The sequence below is a fragment of the Miniopterus natalensis genome, chromosome 15, assembly GCF_054644295.1.
Source record: "Miniopterus natalensis isolate mMinNat1 chromosome 15, mMinNat1.hap1, whole genome shotgun sequence".
Lineage (NCBI taxonomy): Eukaryota > Metazoa > Chordata > Mammalia > Chiroptera > Miniopteridae > Miniopterus > Miniopterus natalensis.
This window is the reverse complement of record NC_142095.1, coordinates 21597598-21618246: the sequence shown is the minus strand read 5'-3', so window position 1 is coordinate 21618246 and position 20649 is coordinate 21597598. Positions and strand designations below refer to the sequence as shown.

General features: G+C 33.9%; 1 protein-coding gene across 4 annotated transcripts in view; it reads left to right on the top strand.

Moving 5' to 3' along the window:
- CAPN7 (calpain 7) overlaps positions 1-20649 on the top strand; it is a 34886-nt gene that overhangs the window by 8190 nt on the left and 6047 nt on the right. For 3 of the 4 annotated variants that reach the window (XR_015715699.1, XM_087824930.1, XM_087824929.1), the window contains exons 5-16: positions 1456-1656; positions 3416-3502; positions 7536-7662; positions 8741-8826; positions 10062-10155; positions 10939-11085; positions 12375-12481; positions 13294-13414; positions 16519-16663; positions 16797-16896; positions 17180-17315; positions 17867-17942. Coding sequence is in view for 3 of the 4 variants with exons in the window: in XM_087824930.1 (XP_087681056.1) it covers positions 1456-1656; positions 3416-3502; positions 7536-7662; positions 8741-8826; positions 10062-10155; positions 10939-11085; positions 12375-12481; positions 13294-13414; positions 16519-16663; positions 16797-16896; positions 17180-17315; positions 17867-17942 (1427 nt within the window). In the remaining variant the exon portion in view is untranslated. The remainder of the gene's footprint in view (positions 1-1455; positions 1657-3415; positions 3503-7535; positions 7663-8740; positions 8827-10061; positions 10156-10938; positions 11086-12374; positions 12482-13293; positions 13415-16518; positions 16664-16796; positions 16897-17179; positions 17316-17866; positions 17943-20649) is intronic. The other variant, XM_087824931.1, reaches the window with a different exon arrangement.

The window sequence follows — 20649 nt, the reverse complement described above, 5'->3', positions numbered from 1 at the left end:
AGATGTCAACTTTTCAATAAGGCCTGCCCTAACCAATATAAAATTGAATCTCCTTCAGTACTTTCATTCTGCTTGTTCTAGTCTAATATTCTTTTCCATAACTCTTACTGCTAAGACATATGAAATTTAACAGTTTATTATGTTTGTTATTAATATCTGTGTCCCTTCCAACATTCATCCCTCAATACAAGCTCTGTGAGTACAGAGAATTTTGTCTGTCTTGTTCAATGGTATAATCAAGCACATAGCAGAGAGCTGGACATATAGTATGTGCTCAGTAGTCATGTGTTGAAAGAATGAATGGATTTGCACAATAGAATTATACCTCTTGAACAGTATTACAGACAAAGGGAAAGGGCAGAAATTGCTCTTATAACTATAATTCATAAAATTATCTCCTTTTGAGGCTCTGACTAGGTGGACCACCCTAACCCTTCCTTTTTTATTGAAGTATAACAGTCATCCCACCTTTTCATCACCATTATCTAACCTTTAGTTTGTTTTTCCAAATTCTTGAAGATACAGACACTTGACACATGGTTATCTTCTCCATTTTGACTTCTTTCACCAGTCAGAATCATAGGTAACTTACTACCTATGCAGATAACCCATCCACTATACTCTGAGTGTATCCTAAGTGTACTAGGGTGTGTTAGTCATGGGCTCCTTTGAGGATCTGTTCAAAATCATGGATCCATTCTCTAAGAAAAAAATTTTAGCATATAATTTCAGAGTGTTCACAAGACTCCTGAAACTATGTATGGACCTCAGATTAAGAACTTCTGTTAACTTGTTTTTTGACAGGAACAAAGTCAAAATTTCCTTGACTATCATGTGAGGCCTGTAATCCAACCCCTGCCACTGGTCTCATCTCCCGCTGCCTCTCATTTTACTGTTCACAAGGGTTGCATCCATTCTTTTGAAATTACCTTAACTCACTGTGCTATTTCATACTTCTGCACATTTGCATATGATATTCTCTCTCAGAATGCTTCCTCACTCCCCAGGTGGACTTCTTTGCAGCTCAAACATCAATTCAGAAAAAACATTCCCTGATTCACGCTCTCTTCCCAGTTCATTAAGTTAATATCTTCTGTTGCGCATTCACTCAAGTGTAATACTTCACTTAGCATCTTAGCATCTGTCACTTTTGTTGTAGTTGTATTTCTCTCCCCACAAAACTGAAAACCTGAAGAGTAGAGATTGTATTTTATACTTTCTTGTATCCCCCTACATAGTATCTGATATGCAATAAGTACTCAGTTAATGTTAATAGAATATTGTTTGCAAAAATACCTTTAGGAGTAGCTTAAGTAGTGAACAGTTGACTAATATGTAAGAATTTTATATAATTTTACATTAGAAATGCTTGACTGGTTCTTGAAGTAAATTTTGTTTTCTGGTAAGCTTAAATCTAAAGAAAAACTAGTTTTTCTGTACCTCTCTCTATTATAGAGCAGAAGCACTGAGTGAGCCTTTAACAAAGCCATTATGCAAAATCAAGTCAACCAATATTAAACCAAAGCCACCTCCAACGAGAACACATTTTCCACTAGGAACTAATCCCTTCCTTGAAAGACCTCAGCCTTTTATAAGTCCACAGTCATGCGATGCACAAGGACAGAAATACACAGCAGAAGAAATAGAAGTTCTCAGGTAAATTAGTTTATGATTCATTGTAATGAGTAATTTTGTTAACATAATCAACACTGTTCATTTTATTCTCATTAGGTTTGCTGAGTCATTCACATCTTTATTACAGTGTGTAATGCTGTTATTATGTAATTATACATTATACTGTCATATAGTCACAACTTAAAATACTTAAAATTTTTTCTAATATATTTTAGGGTTAGTCTTTCTACTAGACATGTTTTCCTGAAAATCGTAGCATTCTTCAAAATTGAGCACTAAAAGTTAGGGAGCAAATAGAGCTATGGCAGACCAATCAGTCATCTGTGCAACTTTGTAACCAGAGCCCTGATGGGAAAAATAAATGGCAGTCTAGGCCAGGGGTCAACAAAGGGAAGCCTTAAGCTATGACTGGTTTTTGCATTTCTTTAAAGGGTTGTAAAAAAGAAAACAAAAACCCAGAAGAATATGTGACAGACCACATTACAAAGCCAAAACTATATTCTTTTTGGCCCTTTACAGAAAATGTTTCCCAACCCCTGGCCTAAGAAACCAGTTCAGTGTCTGGAAGAGCCTCAAAGGTGTTAAAAATGCAAAACAACAGTCATGTGGAAATCCTTGATTGCATTCTGAGCCAGCCCAGATGGAATAAATCTCTGAGCCAGTATGACTTCTTCAGTTGGGCTCTGGAAGAGATCCAACGTACTGAGAGTTGTGCAAGTCATGTAGTTGCTCATTTTTAATTTCCTAAAATTGATCTGAAAGGTCGTCTTATGTAGCAGCCACCTGAGGGCATTTTTCTTTCTTTTCCTGCTGTAGATTTTTAATTCTACTCCTACTAATCTGGCTCTCTGCCTAGCAAATTGCATATAAACTAACACAGAACAGAGCAGGATAAAAAAGGGTGGTTTTGGAATCAACAGTAGATTAACAATAGTCTAACACTCAGGCTACTCAGCATCCAAAAGCCCTCTTCTGAACACATTTGACATTTCATACTACAACAAAACAACTCTGTATTTCTGCCTAACAAAACGCAGCTATCCTTCATACAAGTGAAAAGCTCTCATTCTCTCAAAATAAGTATGTACACAGTCATCATATCCATCACTTACTGTATTAACTGTTTCTCAAATTCAGCCACAGTCTCTTTGAATATTGTTACCTAGAGACTGAGTGGTCAAGTTACCCTGCAGTTCTAAATAAAATGAGGGAAAGAAACAGAAGAAGGAAATAGTTACTATATACAAATACACATACAGAAAACAAGAAGAAAATATGCAAAGCTACTACAAACCACATTTCTTTAACTTGTCAAGAGGCCATATCTGTTATCTGTGACACTTCCTATTTCCACTACCCACTCCATATTCTCATACCCAGAAAATATGAAGAACATAGTTTCATAATTATAAATGTCATGTTTTTAAATCTCAGAATAACTAAGCAATTGTTTTCTCCCTTTGGTCTTAGGATAGAATTCACTTTGTGCCCTCGTGTCAGGGACACGTTCAGTACCTCTGGTGTGGCTGTCTGGAACTGTTGTTTTGTTGTGAAGGATGTTAGTCTTAAAAAAATAACCCTACTGAATTGAATTGAATCAGTTACTTTCTGGTATTCAATTTTTTTGTGAAAATTTTGTCCAAATAAAGATAGCAACAACATAAGATTGTTGGTTTAATTTTATTACAGTACCATACTTTGTTATTTAAATTTTAAGGAGTTTAAATTAACATGGTAATTTGAACATTTACTTTAGATTTTTTTTCCTTGTATTTAATAGAACAACATCAAAAATAAATGGTGTAGAATATGTTCCTTTCATGAATATTGACCTAAGGGAACGCTTTGCTTATCCCATGCCTTTCTGGTAAGTAAGCACTGTTGCAATTTTTATTTCCAAGATTTTAATTTTTCAGTACTTTTTCCATATTCTGAAGTCTAATTACATTTATAGTCTTGAAATTAAAATTTATAATTAAAAAATTTGATTGGAAGAGAAGTGTGGTTATGGGAAGGAGGTGGGGCAACACAGCAAGAGTAGCTCAGTTACCCTTTTGTCTCCTTTTGCCTAGCATCATACTCATAGTGTCTAGCACAGTACCTGGCACAAAGTAAGTACTCAGTAAATATTTGTTGAATTGGTATTTGATCACAACAGAAATGCAAGTGTAAAAGAACTGAATGGAAAAGTGGAGTTAGAATGACAGCATTGTTTACTAAGAACATACAATTCAAGAAAGGGTTAATTATGAAAATGTTAGCACTGCCTTCTAGGACAGTGGCAGCTTATGTCAAGAACCTTAAGAATATTCTTTGGTTCAAGACTCCCAGCTTCTAGTCATCCTGAAGAAATCAAAATTTGGTCAAAGATGTATATGTATATAATAGCATTCATCAAAGCATCTCTCATAGCAAAAAATTATTGAGACAAACTAAATATCTAACAAAATGAGTGATTAAGTAATGGTACATTCATATTATATTAAATATTATGGTTCCCATAAAAAAATAAGTCCTTGAAAAATGTAGGGAAAGTGCTTGCAGTCTAGTAAAAAGATAGAAAATTATACCTACAACATTCAAATTTTTTCTTTGTATATTTATAGATATATAGAAAAATGATTTAAAGATACACATCAAAAGTTTTAGTTTTTATTTATAGATAGCGAAATTAGGTGGTTTGGCTTTTTAAAATATTGTTACTTTTTCACCCGGCCAGGCGTGGCTCAGCGGTTGAGCATCGACCTAGGATCCAGGCGATCGGGGTTCGATTCCCGGTCAGGGCACATGCCCCAGTTGTGGGCTCGATCAATGAATGACTCTCTCATCATTGATGTTTCTATCTCTCTCTCTCCCTCTCCTTTCCTCTCTCTGAAATCAATAAAGATATATTTAAAAAATATATATATATATATATTCTTTTTCAAAATTTCTGCATTGCACATTATCAAAAGACATTAGGGAGTTGAATGCTTATTATGTACAGAATATATAAAAGGTTCTATAAGAACAAAGAGCTGCTTTCTCATTTGCAGTGTTTGGTGTTCTTGGATGGGTAGAAGTTAGGCATCTCAAAGCCAGTAAATTATCAACCTAATATCTTCACTCAGGCAACCATGTGATGCTACTTACTGATTGGGATCTGAAAAATTTTATATCTGAGAGGCTTTGTAGCATTGATATTAAGGGCCTGGATTCCAGAGCCAAGTTGTTCCATTTCATTCCCTGTATGATGCTGCACACGTTTTTAATCTGATGCAGATTTTAAAATAATAGAATCTACCTCATACTGTTACGGTGATGATTAAATGAGTTAATAAAATGTAAACTACGTATAATGGTGTTTGTTATATAGTAAGCACTATACAATAAGGATTAACTATTAGTAAAAAAATGATTTTGTTAAATACTAAATTATATTACACAATTTGGCTGTACATTTCAAATACTTGACAAATGTTTATACCCCTTTGACAAGTAATTTCACTTTAGGAAACTAATTCTATAAATTACTTACAAATGTAGTCAAAAATTTGTATAAAAGATACTGACCTATATTACTCTGTGAAAATGTCAGTTATTCTAATATGTTCTTTTTATTTTTGAGTGTAAGGTTTCTTTTACTAATTTTTCTTAAACTTGTCTCATGTTCACTGAGAATGTTTTTCTTAGTGTAAGCAACCTAGAAATTCAAGTAAACCAGTTTGGATAACATAACCTGGGTAAATGCACATAAGTCATCAGTTATCACACACTCTGGCCTGGCCTCCATGTAAATCCAGTTGATCTTAAAATCTGAAGTCTGTCTAAACAGAAAGCACGCAGACTACATCATCTTATTTCTAGTTTAAACTTTAAACTTCAGTTTCACCCTCATTTTGACACCCATACCTTCCCCCACAAAAAAATTTGTGTAGAAGAAATAGCCATTAAGAACCGAATCAGTTGCATAAAGAACTGCCTTAATCCTGCAGCCAGCACTCAAAGTAACTATTGGCCTCACTCACTGGCAGGCCAGCTGGAACTCTTGAATGACAGGTAGACGATGGGAACATTCATAGCATGTTCTTAAATAGCTATATCCAAGTAGATATTTAAACTTCTAGTGCCAAACTTTGTGTGATAAATTAAGATAAATCATATTTTTGTGCTCATACCACATAATGTCCATAAGAAATATTCTACAGCCACAAACAATCAAGTTTCTAAGAATTAAATAACATGGGGAAGTGCTTACACATAATTGAAACAATACCGTACAAACTCTCTTAATTTAGTCATAGCACTTGTCACAGCATGTCTATTTTAATTAAGTTGCACTCCAGTGCCTAGCACAATGTTTGGCAATATAGTAAGATTCTCAGTAAATACTTACTGAATTCATTAAATTGGAGGAAAATCAAGAATACTAAAATTAACTGCTCTAACCAGCAAGATGTTTTCCTTTCTCATTTTCTAGATTAGATTATGGTGAGAATAATCAGAATAAAAGTACCAATAAACATCTTTAAATTCAAAGATATCAGACTGATCAGAAAAGGTTTCACAATTTTTGAATCTTTGGTAGAATGATTTTTTTTTTTTTTTTTCCTCTTGTCATGTATTACAATAAAAATTTATAAAATATTTGTAATATCTTTAAATTTATAAGAAGAAACATTTAATTTGATAATTTAGTGGTGACTTAAAAGAACAAATATTAAGGAATCTTGAGTTTACTCTGTATTATGGTTTACATGGCAGGTTAATAATAGCAAGTAGTTAGAGTATACATTTGAATTGGCCTTACTTTTTTGGTCAAAATTTTGTAGTAGTTGTCTTTAAATTCTTCTAAATGCACTCAGTTCACTTTCTATTTACAATCAGCTTTTTGTACTACTCAGGTACCAAAATGTTTGAGATGATTATCAAAAAAGTTTGAGAAATGTTATATACCATATTCTACTCTTAGAGATTCACAATAAACATTGGCTTATTAAAAGTTTAGAGATGTCCTCCAATGCAAAAACCAGTACTTTAACCAGGAGTTTGCAGATCACGCCTGACCACAAAACACTTTCTCCTAATATCTGTGAACATTCTTTGAAAAAATGTTAGTTGTTTCAGTTTGCATATCATAAACCTTATAGTAGCCAAGAAATCTTTTGAAACCCAAAGATTTGTTGCCCTTGCTCTAGAAGAGGTTTGAAGAAAGGCAGATTTTTTTTTTGTACTATATATCAATTTTAGGGAAATAGTACACAGTATATTTTGCCAGCACACAATGAATAGAGTATAATAGAGAAGAATGGTGGATTTGACACCAGAGACCCAGATTCAAACACCAGTTCTGCTACTACTTAGTTGTTTGACCAATGGCAAGTTATTTAATCACTTTAAGCCTTTTCCAAAAATATTTGCTTTAATAGAATTGTTTTGAGGATACAATGAATAATGTATGCAAAGTAATTTAGCATAACGCCTGGCATATGGTTATTACTCAGTAATTAGCTACTCTCATTACTAGCCTTGCAGAGAAGAGTTTGTCAAGAGCCAAAAGATCTGTAGCTCCTAGGTCATTTTGAATGAATCAGCTTATATTGTTAATGGATTCATTTTACTGAAACAGTTTCTTAACTATAACCATGCTATATTAAACTTTAAAATTATATTTTTAAAATAAGTATAAATGAATTTAAGTTGCTTTTCCGTTTTCAGTTATCTGTGTGGGTTGTTTTTTTCCAATTTGGGAGGATGATCAGATTGACTGGATTCATGGCCAAGTGCATTTAACCAGAGAATTATGACATAAATCAAGCTATGATCACTACACACACATGCACGCACACAAATTTAATTTTGGTTTTGAGTCATTATTGAAGATTAATTTTATTGTTTTTTAATTTTTATTATTACCTCAGTGATAGATTGGGCAAGCTACCATTATCACCTAAACAAAAAGCTATGTTTTCCAAATGGATACGTCCAGAAGACCTCAGCAACAATCCTACAATGATTTATACTGTGTCCAGTTTCAGCATAAAGCAGGTAAACATTTCTTTTGTATAATTTTATATAAAAGCTAACATTTGAGAGTAATTTGAATATAGATTTGACTTTTTTCTTAGATTTTTATTATATATTCAGGTGCATGAGTATAATTGGAAAAATTATTCTGCACTCTTTGATTTAGACATACTGAAATAATAAAAGTATGAGTAACTGTTGTGAGCAATCACAGATTTTTATATAGACAGATGAGAAAGTTAAGAATATGAATTTCACCTTTGATAAGAGAATAGATATAAAAGAGAAATTGGACTTCTTTAAAACATTTCAGTGTTGAAACAACGATATGGCTTTATTGTAAACTTTCCTAAGTTTTGCAATGAAGTCACAGGTGTCTTCCATGTTAGTATAAAATAACGATCCTGAAATACTATGATTCAAGAATCTTTGATGTGCATATTCATCTTTATGGGTCATAAACCAACTTTTAAAATGCCTTTAATTTTTTTGTCATGAAAAACTGTTATTCACTGGGTGGTAAAAAAGGTGAAGGGATTAATTTAAAAAAAAAAACAAAACACAAAACAAAAACCTTTATAGACAGACAACGGTATGGTGATTACTAGAGGGAAAGGGGAGGGAGGGAGGAGAGAGTAAAGGGGGGATAAATGGTGATGGAAGGAGACTTGACTTGGGGTGGTGAACACACAATACAACATACAGATGATGTATTACAGAATTGTGCTCCCGAAACCTATATAATTTTATTACCCAATGCCACCCATTAAATTCAATTAAAAAATAATAAAATGACATTGTAGAAGGAAAAAAACTGTGATTCGCTGCATGTGCTTTTATTCATTCAAGGAATGCATCATCCATATTGAATTATTCTAAATTAACTTTATTGAAATAGCTTATTTGGTTCTTCAAGGATTGATTTATTTGAACAAAGTTTGTGTGAGTTGGCAGTATGGCGTTTCTATTTATTTCCTACTCAAGCAGTAGTTAAGATACTTAGTATAAAAAGTCAGATGCTAGGTGTAATGTTTAAATATTGTGGAAATGTTGAAATTAAATGAATGAATGAAATATTTTAATAAATTCTTATTAACAGACAATAGTATCAGATTGTTCGTTTGTTGCATCACTGGCTATTAGTGCAGCTTATGAAAGACGATTTAATAAGAAGTTGATTACCAGGTAAAACTTTATATTTGTTCCTTTAGCCCTTTTCATATAATTGTCTCTTAACTAGAAATTTAAAACCTAGGGCTTTTTGGCACAGAAAATGAAGAAAGTGTATCACTCAGAATATTATGGCCCTTGTGTGTTAAGCAGATGATTTGTGAATGTGAACAGATTTGCTAAAACAGTATAAGAACATATGTGCATGTAGTTAATATATGTAGAATAAATATGTCTTGAAATAAATTGGTCAGAGTAAAATTATGTCATTTTATAATTGCACTGCACTGTGTGGTAGCCACTAGCCACATGTGGATATTGAACACTTGTGGCTAGTCTGAATTGATATGGGCTGTGAATGTAAAATATATCCAATTTTGAAAGCTTAGCACACACAAAAATGGGAAATTGGCAAAATATCTCAAATTTTTATATTGCAAAATATTTTGGAGATGTTAGGTTAACTAAGGTATATTAAAATTACTCTTTAACATTGAATATAAAATATAAAATGTATGTAATATGAAATAGCATTTCTTTTGTCTGGAACTGCTTTAGAATGTACAGAAATGTTACTGAAATTGTGTTTTTAAAAGTTTTATTAGCTTAAAATCATTTATTATAAAAATCAAGCTTTATAATTTTTTCATACAACTTTTCCTGAATCTTTTTAATGTGTGTTACGTCCTGAAAGTATAAAGGTAAATTAGACACAGACTTTAGTTCAAACTATTTGCCATCTTGGATAAACATCATACAAGTAAATGAAATGCAATATGTGAAAGAAAATTGATACTAGTTGTTTTTACAGGTATCTTATTGGATTATTTTGTGTAACTTTTATTAGTCTTTTAACTTAATCTCTGAGTTGTAGTTAGTTGCCTTAATTGTGGTTAATTGAAATGCTCTTCTTTACTTCTTGGGGCCAATAGAAGATTATTTTACTTGGCTTAAAGTATGTTCACTTAATAGAAAATTTATTTGAATATATAGTTTAACACTGAGCATTTTTCAGAATATTGTGAAATTTATGCACTCATGTATTATCTCATAATATACTGTATTCATTTATTTACATTAGAAAGCACTTTGATTAGGGTGAAATTATTTTCTAGGCCTACTATAGAAAAATAATTCTATTTATTTTTATAAAATTGCCAAGACAATAGCATATCTAAATATAATATTCTGGATAGTAGTTATATTGAATATTAATGTTGGTATTTCAATATTTATTTTCTTTATAAAAGCATAATTTACCCTCAGAATAAGGATGGTGAGCCAGAGTACAATCCATGTGGAAAGTATATGGTAAAACTTCACCTAAATGGTGTCCCAAGAAAGGTAAATAATGTCCCTCTCCACCCCAGCCTCTTCTCACGCTCCCTTCCCCACCTTTCAGTATTGAATAGGATCATTAAGAAATGTTACTTGTGTAAACATTTTAAAAACATGTAAGCATTTTAACATTTCATTGATTTTGAATCTGATATTATACATGTGTTAGTAATTTTTAAAAATGACAAGTATAACATTTTTTTTAAAAATGGTTTGGGGAAAATTTATAGAAATTTCCAAAAAGTAATTATTTTAGATATAATGTACATTTCTAGAATCCCTAACAATTTTGATGGTAGATTTGTTACATTTAACATCTAATTGGCTAAAAGTTACTACCTGACAGGGAAATTAGTGTGTAAACTTGAAAAAAGACTTTTATTTTATTTTTTTTTAATTTATTTTATTGTTTAAAGTATTAGATGTCCCCCATTGTTTCCCCTTTACCGCCTCTCCCATCCCTCCCCAGTTCTTCCCCTGTCTTTTGTCTGGGTCCATGGGCTGTGCATATATGCATATAAGTTCTTTGGTCAATTTCTTCCCTTGCGCCCTCTGAAACCTGTCAGTGTGTTTCATGTTTCCATGTCTGTGGTCCTATTTTGGTTGTGAATAAAGACATTTTTAAATTGATCAGATTTTAGATATAGGAAACTCATCTTAGTAATAGGCATATCATGCCTTTTACTTTATCAGTATGAAAGATGCTATTTTTTTTTTTTTTTTTTTTTAATAGAAAAGATTTTAAGATATTTTGTACCAACTAAGGAAATTAATGTTATCTTTCTCCAGGTGATAATTGATGACCAATTACCTGTTGACCATAAGGGAGAATTGCTCTGTTCTTATTCTAACAACAAAAGTGAATTATGGGTTTCTCTCATTGAAAAAGCATATATGAAAGTCATGGGAGGATATGATTTCCCAGGATCCAATTCAGTAAGTAATAGGGTGATCCAGACACAGACTTACATTATCTAATATGACTATTTTAAATTTGAAAGATTATAGGTGCTATTTTGTTTAAAGGAAACAAAAATAGATTATCAGCCTCTGAAACAGGTTGATCAGTCACCTTATTATGGGAGTACCTATTTTCCTTTATAAGGTTAGCACATTGTATAGTAAGTCCTCACTTAACATCTTCCATAGGTTCTGCAACTTTAAACAAAATGACATAATGAAACCAATTTCACTATAGCCTGATATAAACAAGTTAAGTTGATGAGTTCCTACAGCATCTCATCCACATTATAACAAAATGACATTATTTGAGGAACTGTGGTATAGATTCAGTACAGTATTCAGGAAAGCATAAAATGTATGTGTCTGCTGTTATGTTGGGATACAGGGTCAATTAATTACAGTGTACCTTTCCAGTAAGTCTCTTCAGATCAAAGGGATGTGTCATATTGTCATCCTTATATATATATTTCTTTGATTTGTAAATTCAGGTTCAAGTTTTTTGTTTGTTAGTTTTCCCCAGCCTTAACACAGCCAGTAAAATGGAGGTATGTGCCAGTGTCCTTCAGTTGTATGAGGTAAACTACTAGGCTTATGCCAGAAATTAGATTAGCATGACTTTGAGCTGTAACACTAACCAGCCTGTGGCCTTAGAAAATTTAACTTTTCTTAGTCTATTTCCTTGTCTGTAATATGAGAATAATGCCCACCTCAGAGTTGTAAAGATTAAGTGATAAAATATATGCATATCACCCATCATTCATATCTGGGTAATTTCATTGCCTTAGTACCCAGCCTCCCTTCATTCTGGTTCTTATAATGCTAGTCAAAGAATGCATAAGTCATAGGTAAATGCAATAGGATATTAAATTTTTTTTCTCCACCTACATGCTCCATTGCTTTATCCTTCAAGTATTAGTTTAGCTTTCTAATCCATTGCCTGTTAATTTACCCAGTGCAGTTTAGAGAATGAGAATATATGTAAAACATTGGAAAAGTAACTATACGATTGTAAGAACTCACTAAGTGGTGATTGACTATCATCATTATTATTAAAGCAGTTTTTTCTTATGTGTTTTGAGAGATAAGCTTGTGTTTAAATCCAGGTAGGAATTTGAAGTAAAAAATGTATTACTCATAGAAAAAAACTTTCTACCTTCTGGTTTCTTCCTGTCAAAATCATTATATCAAATCAGTGAGATTTAACATTGATGTATTAAGTTTGAAAAAAAGGTTGACAGTCCTGAAATGTATTTATGTTGCAGAATATTGATCTTCATGCACTGACTGGGTGGATACCAGAAAGGATTGCTATGCATTCAGATAGCCAGACTTTCAGTAAGGATAATTCATTCCGAATGCTTTATCAAAGGTAAACATTTTTCTTTTTCCTTTTCAAGGTAAAAGAGGCTATTTTGAAACTTTATACCTTATTTAGAATACATACTACATTTCCCATTATTAGGGAAATTTTTAAAAGACTTCACTTGCTACAGCCAGCCCTCAATTATCCTCACTGACGGATACACAGTTAATCCAAATTATAGATCATCTAAAACATTTTAATCTGGAATATCTAATATGGGAACATTTTTTTTTACTTCCTTAGTACTTAACAATTTGAGGGAAGGTGGGAAAAGAGAAGTCTGAGAACATAAAGAGGAAGGGAACGTAAGCCTTAAATGGATAATTCACGTATAGGTGGGGGAGTGACTGCTGCTCTTTAGTTCATTTTACAGACTCTAGGGTGGCGGATGGATACAGCCCCCTTTACTTCAAAAAGAATTGTTAACATATAGGGACTGGGAAATTGTCTAAGTAATACACAATCATTAGTGAAACTAGAAAACTCAATATGATAAATAAATTATTACTTTGGAGGAAGTGCATTGGGCATTTCATATCTTCATCTTTATTTGTAAATCATTTGAAAATTTAGCATTTGCTTCCTTTCTTCATTGATAGCTTTCGACCTGAGAAGTAAGTTTTCTAAAACTGGGTAGGGTGGAGGATGTGATAATTTATCTCATGTGCTGTAAAATAGAAATGTAATTCTTGTTAAAGTCCTTCACGGGGTGTTGGGACTAGCTTATTTTCATGTGAACCATTAGACAAAAAGAAAGATGGTGTGATCTGCAATTATAAATGTTTCCTTTAATTCTTTGTCTGTTGGGGTGATTCCAGGTTTCACAAAGGGGATGTCCTCATCACTGCATCAACTGGAATGATGACTGAAGCTGAAGGAGAAAAGTGGGGTCTGGTTCCCACACATGCCTATGCTGTTTTGGACATTAGAGAGTTCAAGGTTTTACCTTAAATTTCTTCTCTTATTTTTCTTCTTTGATAATACATTATAAGGATCCCAAATAATATATTAGACTTTTGAATACTGACAAATCAAGGTTTAGGTAAAGTTTAAAAATCATTTCACCTGTTATATTAAACAACTTGCCCTGTCACTGGGAATTATGAAAAGGTGGGAAATGTAATGACAGTGACAGCATAGACATTGAGACAGAACAGAAATGCTGTATGCGCTTTCTCTTTTCCATAAAAGCAGCAGAGTTGAGGTGAACACACACCCTCAAGGCTCTGGGCAGCATGTTGGTGTTGGGGTCAATCACAGTGTTAGACTCTAGAGCATAGGAGACCTTCAGTAAATACTTGGGAAAGGATACAGAAAATAAGACACCTATGAATAAGAAATATGCCAGTGGGTTTGCAAGTGTTTCTCTTCCTAGGAGCCATTGTGTGCTATAAGACCTTTCAGACCCTTTCTCTGTGCTCAGGTGTTGAAATGGTTGACTTCATTACTTCTCAGATTATTGATTATTTTTAACTGAAAAGTTGATCTGTTCTATAGTTTAGAAAATACAAAGATTATTAAGGAAGGACTCTTTTTCCCTAATGACATGGCACCTAAGCTGTCTAGTCACTGGGAAGTTTAAGTAGCAGTGTCCCTCAATTTCCCCTGTTTAAACTTACAGAAAGAATTAGCGATCAATTAGTAGTAACAGTGTACCACTGTGTATTAATAACACTGATTTTCTTATGTGACACATGGAATTACATGAATTATGAAGGCAGCAAGAACCTGCTGCAACATTTAAAAATTTAAAGTCTCGAGCTTTCTAAATCAGCCATTCATTGTGGCACCCCCAAGCCATACTGTGTAGAATTGTGTCTTCCTTTAAAAGTGACATAAAAGTTGACTGAAGAAAAAGTATAAAAATTTATGTGAATTGAATAAGCTGAGAGGTTTGTTTATGGCAAATTACATTCTAAAACACAAAACATTCAGAATAAAAGTCACTATTATTTAGTACTGTGTATATATTATTGTTAGAATATTCTTTGAGGTAGGTACACAATAGGTGACCAATACTGAGGTAGTGGCGCAAGATTTAAATTTAGATGATGAAACGGACAATATGAAAGTAAGCTTGAGTTTGAGGAAAATTTCTGTGATGATATCATTTACTTTGAATAATAAGCCTTATTTTTTTCTGAATGATCAAAGGAAACTAGACAAATAACATGTTTATGAGAAAAATAGGTACCTGTGGTTTGACTTGAGAATAAAGCATTTAAAAATTCCTGATTGCCATAAAGAATTTTAATTAATCGCCTTTTTAGTTAATAATCAGTAGTAGTATTCACATAGTATCAATTCTACAAGGCAGTTACTCTGTAAAGATGAAGGCTCTTTGGGACGTGTGTAGATGGAGTAAACTGTGGCCTGGTGATGTGTTTCTTCACTCTTGAGTGCTTCATTCTTATAGAGTGAGTCAGTGGAAGAAGAAGCCAGAGAGAATCTGAAAGGAAAGATAGTTAAAAGTAAGGATCAGAGAGGACCTTCCAGGAAAGGGAAACAAGAACAAATGCCTTCAGAGGTGAAATTGAATAAGAATTACAGGATTGTGAGAGGAAAGACTGGACTAGAGCCAAAGATATGTGGGGTATGAAAATAGATTCAGTGACACAGAAGCATGGAACAGACTGAGGAATCTTGGAGGAAAGGTAGGGGTGGGTGGGGAGAGATTAACCAAAGAATTTATATGCATACATGCATAACCCAAGGACACAGACAATAGTGTGGTGAAGGCCTGGGATGGAGAGTAGGTGTGGGGTAGAAGGTGTCAATGGGGGGGAAAGGGGGGCATCTGTAATACTTTCAACAATAAAGATAAATTTTTTTAAAAAAAAGACAAAATAGTGGGACATTGTAGAGTGGGCTCTGAAAGAACAGGAAATAACATGCTCTAAGGCATCACTTCCTGTAGTGATGGAAATGTTCTCTGTGCTGTGTAATGCATTAGCTACTAGCTACACATGGTCCTTGAACACTTGAAATGTGGCTGGTGTGACTAAGGAACTGATTTTTAAATTCTGTAATTTTTTAAAATTTTTTTAAATTTCTTTTTATGCTTATAAACATGTAAGTTCTTAGATTAATCTCTCCCCACCTACTCCCCCATCCCCACCTTCCCTCTGAGATCCCTCAGTCTGTTCCATGCTTCTGTGTCTCTGGATCTCTTTTGTTCATCAGTTTATTTTATTACATTCCACATATGAGTGAGACCATGTGGTACTTACCTTTCTCTGACTGGCTTATTTCACTTAGCATAATCCTCTTCAGTTCCCTCCAAGCTGTCCCAAAGGATAAGAGATCCTTTTTTACAGCTGCATAGTATTCCATGGTGTAAAGGTACCACAGCGTTTTTATCCACTCATCTACTGATGGGCACTTGGGCTATTTCCACATCTTAGCTATTGTGAATTGCGCTGCTATGAACATAGGGGTGCATAAGCTCTTTGTGATTGGTGTTTCAGGTTTCTTAGGATATATTCCTAGAAGTGGGATCACTGTCAGATGGCAGTTCAGTTTTTAACTTTTTGAGGAACCTCCATACTGCTTTCCATAGTGGCTGCACCAGTCTGCATTCCCACTAGCAGTGTACTCAGGTTTCCTTTTCTCCACACCCTCACCAGCACTTGTCCTTCGTTAATTTGTGGATGGTAACCATTCTGACAGGTGTGAAGTGATACCTCATTGTGGTTTTAATTTTCATCTCTCTGATGATTAGTGACTTTGAGCATTTTTTCATATGTCTCTTGACCATCTGTATGTCCTCTTTGGAGGAGTGTCTATGTTGAATAATCACATGTGGTTAGTGACGACCATATGGACCGCATAGCTCTAAGGGATAGATAGCCATTTACAGTTTTTGATCAGATAGATATGTGACATGGTTAAAAGTGTTAATTAAAGAATAATTTCAAATTAATTTGGAAAAAGAATTGTTAAGTATTCAAAATGCATCCTCCCTTAGAGAATGATATAACTAATAAAAATATGGTAAAAACTGTTTTGCAACTTTGTGATCTCCTGGGGTTATTTTTTGATAGGGGCTGCGATTTATCCAGTTGAAAAATCCTTGGAGTCATTTACGTTGGAAAGGAAGATACAGTGAAAATGATACAAAAAACTGGACCCCAGAGTTGCAAAAATATTTAAACTTTGATCCTCGAACAGCTCAAAAAATAGATAATGGTAAATATATCTTTGTAATTTTAATACTATTTGATCTTTAAATAAATAACATGCTTTTAAGTGTGAAATGTGTTTAACTTACATCATTTATCATTAAGATATTTTTAGATTAATAAAGATATCTAATTTTTAGGAATATTTTGGATTTCGTGGGATGATCTCTGCCAGTATTATGATGTGATTTATTTGAGTTGGAATCCAGGTCTTTTTAAAGAATCAACATGTATTCACAGGTAACTTCTTTGCACATTTCAGAATATGCTTTATAGTAGTCTTCACTTTTTTCATTTAAAATGAAATGATTAATTTAGGAAGGCTAGTATTCTCTTTTTGTCATGCCCACAGATGACTATCATGTAATAGTTATTTTCTTTATATGCTTCTTGGTCATGCCAAAAATTGCAAAAAACTAAACCTGATAACTTAATTATATCTGAAACACTTTTTAAAATACTAATTTACTTTAGCTCTATGAGAAATTTAATTATTTCCTTCTTTGTTGACTTGATCTTTTAGTACTTGGGATGCTAAGCAAGGACCTGTGAAAGATGCCTATAGCCTGGCCAACAATCCCCAGTACAAATTGGAGGTGCAATGTCCACAAGGGGGCGCTGCAGTTTGGGTTTTGCTTAGTAGACACATAACAGACAAGGTACTGATAAGATATTCCATACAGAAATTCATTTAAATGTAGTTAGACCACTGTGAACAAGATAGCAATTTGATCGTCAGCCTGTTTTATTTATATAGGTGGCTTGAAAATGGTATTTTCTTAGATAAATGAATATTTTCCTCTAAGGAAATTTATCATTTGTAATCATACTCTTAGAAGTTTTATTCAAAAATCATCTCTGAAGAAAAGCATGAGAGAGTTTATGCTTTTTGAGAGGGTCTTCATGTTGATTATGCTTTAGGTCTTAAGAATATTGACATTAAAATGTTAAAGAGGGTTGGAAATTTTGAATCATTAGGCCTGATTCTGTAAAGGGTACCATATTTCAATAGCTTCAGAGTCTTTTTTAATATATTTTTTCATACTATATGGTTCAATCTGTTGGAATGACAGTTTAATCCAGAAAAACAATGTCTTTAGTAGCACTGAGTAGCTGAAATCTTTTAAAATTAGAATTATTCTTTTTTTTTCCCACTTAAGAGCATTTTGAGCACATTTTCTTAACCGCATTTGCTTCTTTGTGCTTTTAGGATGATTTTGCAAATAATCGAGAATTTATCACAATGGTTGTATACAAGACTGATGGGAAAAAAGTGTATTACCCAGGTATGTTTAGTAGCAAACATTCAGACATTAAAATTTTATTTATGTGATTAAGTAGAAAATGACAGATTTTATGTAGATAATATGCATAAATTAATAATTATGCTGGTAGACTAATAGAAACCACTCAAACAGATGGGTGGGTATTTATGTTGCTTGTGCTTTGTTTTGATTTGTTTTTAATCGAGTCCTCAGAAATAAGTCATATCTTTTTCTCTGATTAAAAATTCTATGGTTTTCCATGGACTCTTGGATAAATCCAAGCTCTTTACCATGGTGTATAATTCTGACCTTAACCTTCCTGCCCCCTTTGTCTCATACCCTCTTTTCTCACGGAACCCTCGTTGAGGTATGGCTACTTCTGAACATATCATGCCCTTGTTTGCACCTCTTTTCACACAGTTTCTCCTGCCAAGAATCTCTCCTCCATGCCCTCTGCCCACATAAGTCCTTTTTCCCTGTTCTGCGTAATGAACATGGTTAAGATCCAGCTTATATGTTATTTCCAGTTTGATAACCTTCTGCCAGGCAAAGTGAATCTTTCCTTCTGCAGGGCTTCTGAGGTATTTAACATAGTATATTGAAACCATTTTATTTTCATATTCAAAAAAAATTTTTATCACTAAGTTACAGAAACTGTTTATGTTGTAGTCAGGGAGACAGGTAATAAGCAAAAGAAGATAATAACACGTGTGTAAAGAAATAATAGGGTCATGTGTTAGTGACTGGTTGCTTGCTTTGGTTGGGCCATGGAAGTCTACTTTGAGAAGGGATAAGAGGAACTCTGAATGAAAAAAATCAATTCAAAGAAGGGAAAAAGTATTATAGGCAGAGAGAACGGCAAGTACTAGGACTCTAAAATCAGAAAAAGATTGGTGTTTTTTCGGAACAGAGAAAAGGCCAGTAGGCCTGAGAAGGTGTGGTATCAGAAGAGGTCAGAAAGGTAACGTAGGCTTAGATCAGGTGAGGTTCTGTAAGCCACAGGAAAGGGTTTGGATATGATTTTTTTTTTTTTTTAGAACATTCTTTGTAGAATATATTGAAAGAGGCAAAAGATGGCAAAACCAGTTAGGTGGTTTTGTGAGAAGTGACAGTGGTTTGAACTTTCGGTGGTAGGAGTGGGAAGGAGGAATGGACAGATTGTCGGAACTTGTTTAGTTGATGTAGAGGGCAAAGAGTTATCAAGGATGATTCCTATTTTCGGGGCTTGAGCAATAAACAGGTGTAACGTTTCCTGAGGTAGTTAAGTGTTGGTAGGGTGGGGAGGGAGCAGATTTGTTCTGGCAGTTGGATTTTTGAGTAGAGTTCTGAGATAAGGTTAAGACTTTCAGTACAGATTGAAGATTAACAGTCATACAGGTGGCATTTGAAGATAGCACTGTATAAATCTTCTATGGAGAGAGTTGTAGGTACAGAGATGAACACCAACGACCTGACCCTTGAACTCTGTCATCCTAAGGTTAAGCAGAGGAAAAGTTACCACAAAAGAATTTGAACAAAGTACCTGATGAAATAATAAGGTTTCATATAACACAAGGGGAAGGAAATCTTTCATGAGGGAAAAAGTGGCCACTACATCAATAGCTATTTGAGAGGTCAAGTAAGATAAGGTTAGAGAAGAGACTGTTGTACTCAGCATCCTGGCAGTCATTGTTGATCTTGACAGGAGGAAAGTTAGAGGACAGGTGGGCTAGAAGCCAGTTGGTGTGGTTTGAGAAGAGACTGTGAAGTAAGGAAGCAATTTTTGACAGTTCTTTCAAGAAGGCTGCACAAAGAAATGGGCAGTGTTGGGGAAAATGGGTAATCATAGAAAACCATGGCATTCTTCCCCATTACACTGTGTTAAGGACTGGCACTGATACTGGCAGTCATTATCCCTAAAGATTCAGGAATGGGCATGGAACATAGTAGCTGTTAAATGTCTGGTTAAACCAGCCAAGTTTTCCATTTTTACATGTTGGTCATTATACAACCTAAAACACACAAGTGTTGTATGTTACTAGCATTAAGATATTACATGGCTTTTGAATTTCAAATATATGTTACCCTTTTACTTCAATCTTTTTTATCAACGCTCCCTCTTTAACACAGTGATATTTGCCTTTGCAAGGTACTTTCTGGTTTGTAGCTTTATTTTCATCATAGCACTCGGATAAATAGAACAGGTCTTATTCCCCTTCTGACAGAAGAGTAAACTAAGATATAGAAGTGTTTGTTTGTTCTGAATCCTCACCGGAGGATATTTTTTCCATTGCTTTTTGGAGAGAATGGAAGGGAGGGAGGTGGGGGGGAGAGAGAGAGAGAAAAACAGAAACAGAAACAGAAACAAACAGAAACATCAATGTGCTATGTGAGGGCGACACGTGGACTGGTTGCCTCGTGCATGCACCCCATCGGGGGGCGGGGAGAGAACCCGCAACCCAGGTATGTGCCCTTGACCGGAAATCGAACCCTCAACCCCGCAGTTTAATACCTTGTCCAAGGTCAGAGATATGCACATTCTTTTTCTCTTTACACTAGATTACACACCTCTAAGCATTAGATTTATTACCTGTTTGGGATTCTAAAATGTTTAGTTTTTCTAATAGATTACATTATAAATAATCAGTGTTCCTAAGTAAGTGAAGTTATATAGCACTGATCTAATGCACATGCATGAAATGATTTTATTATGTCAGCTTTGATTGATGAAACTAACAAAGTATTTATC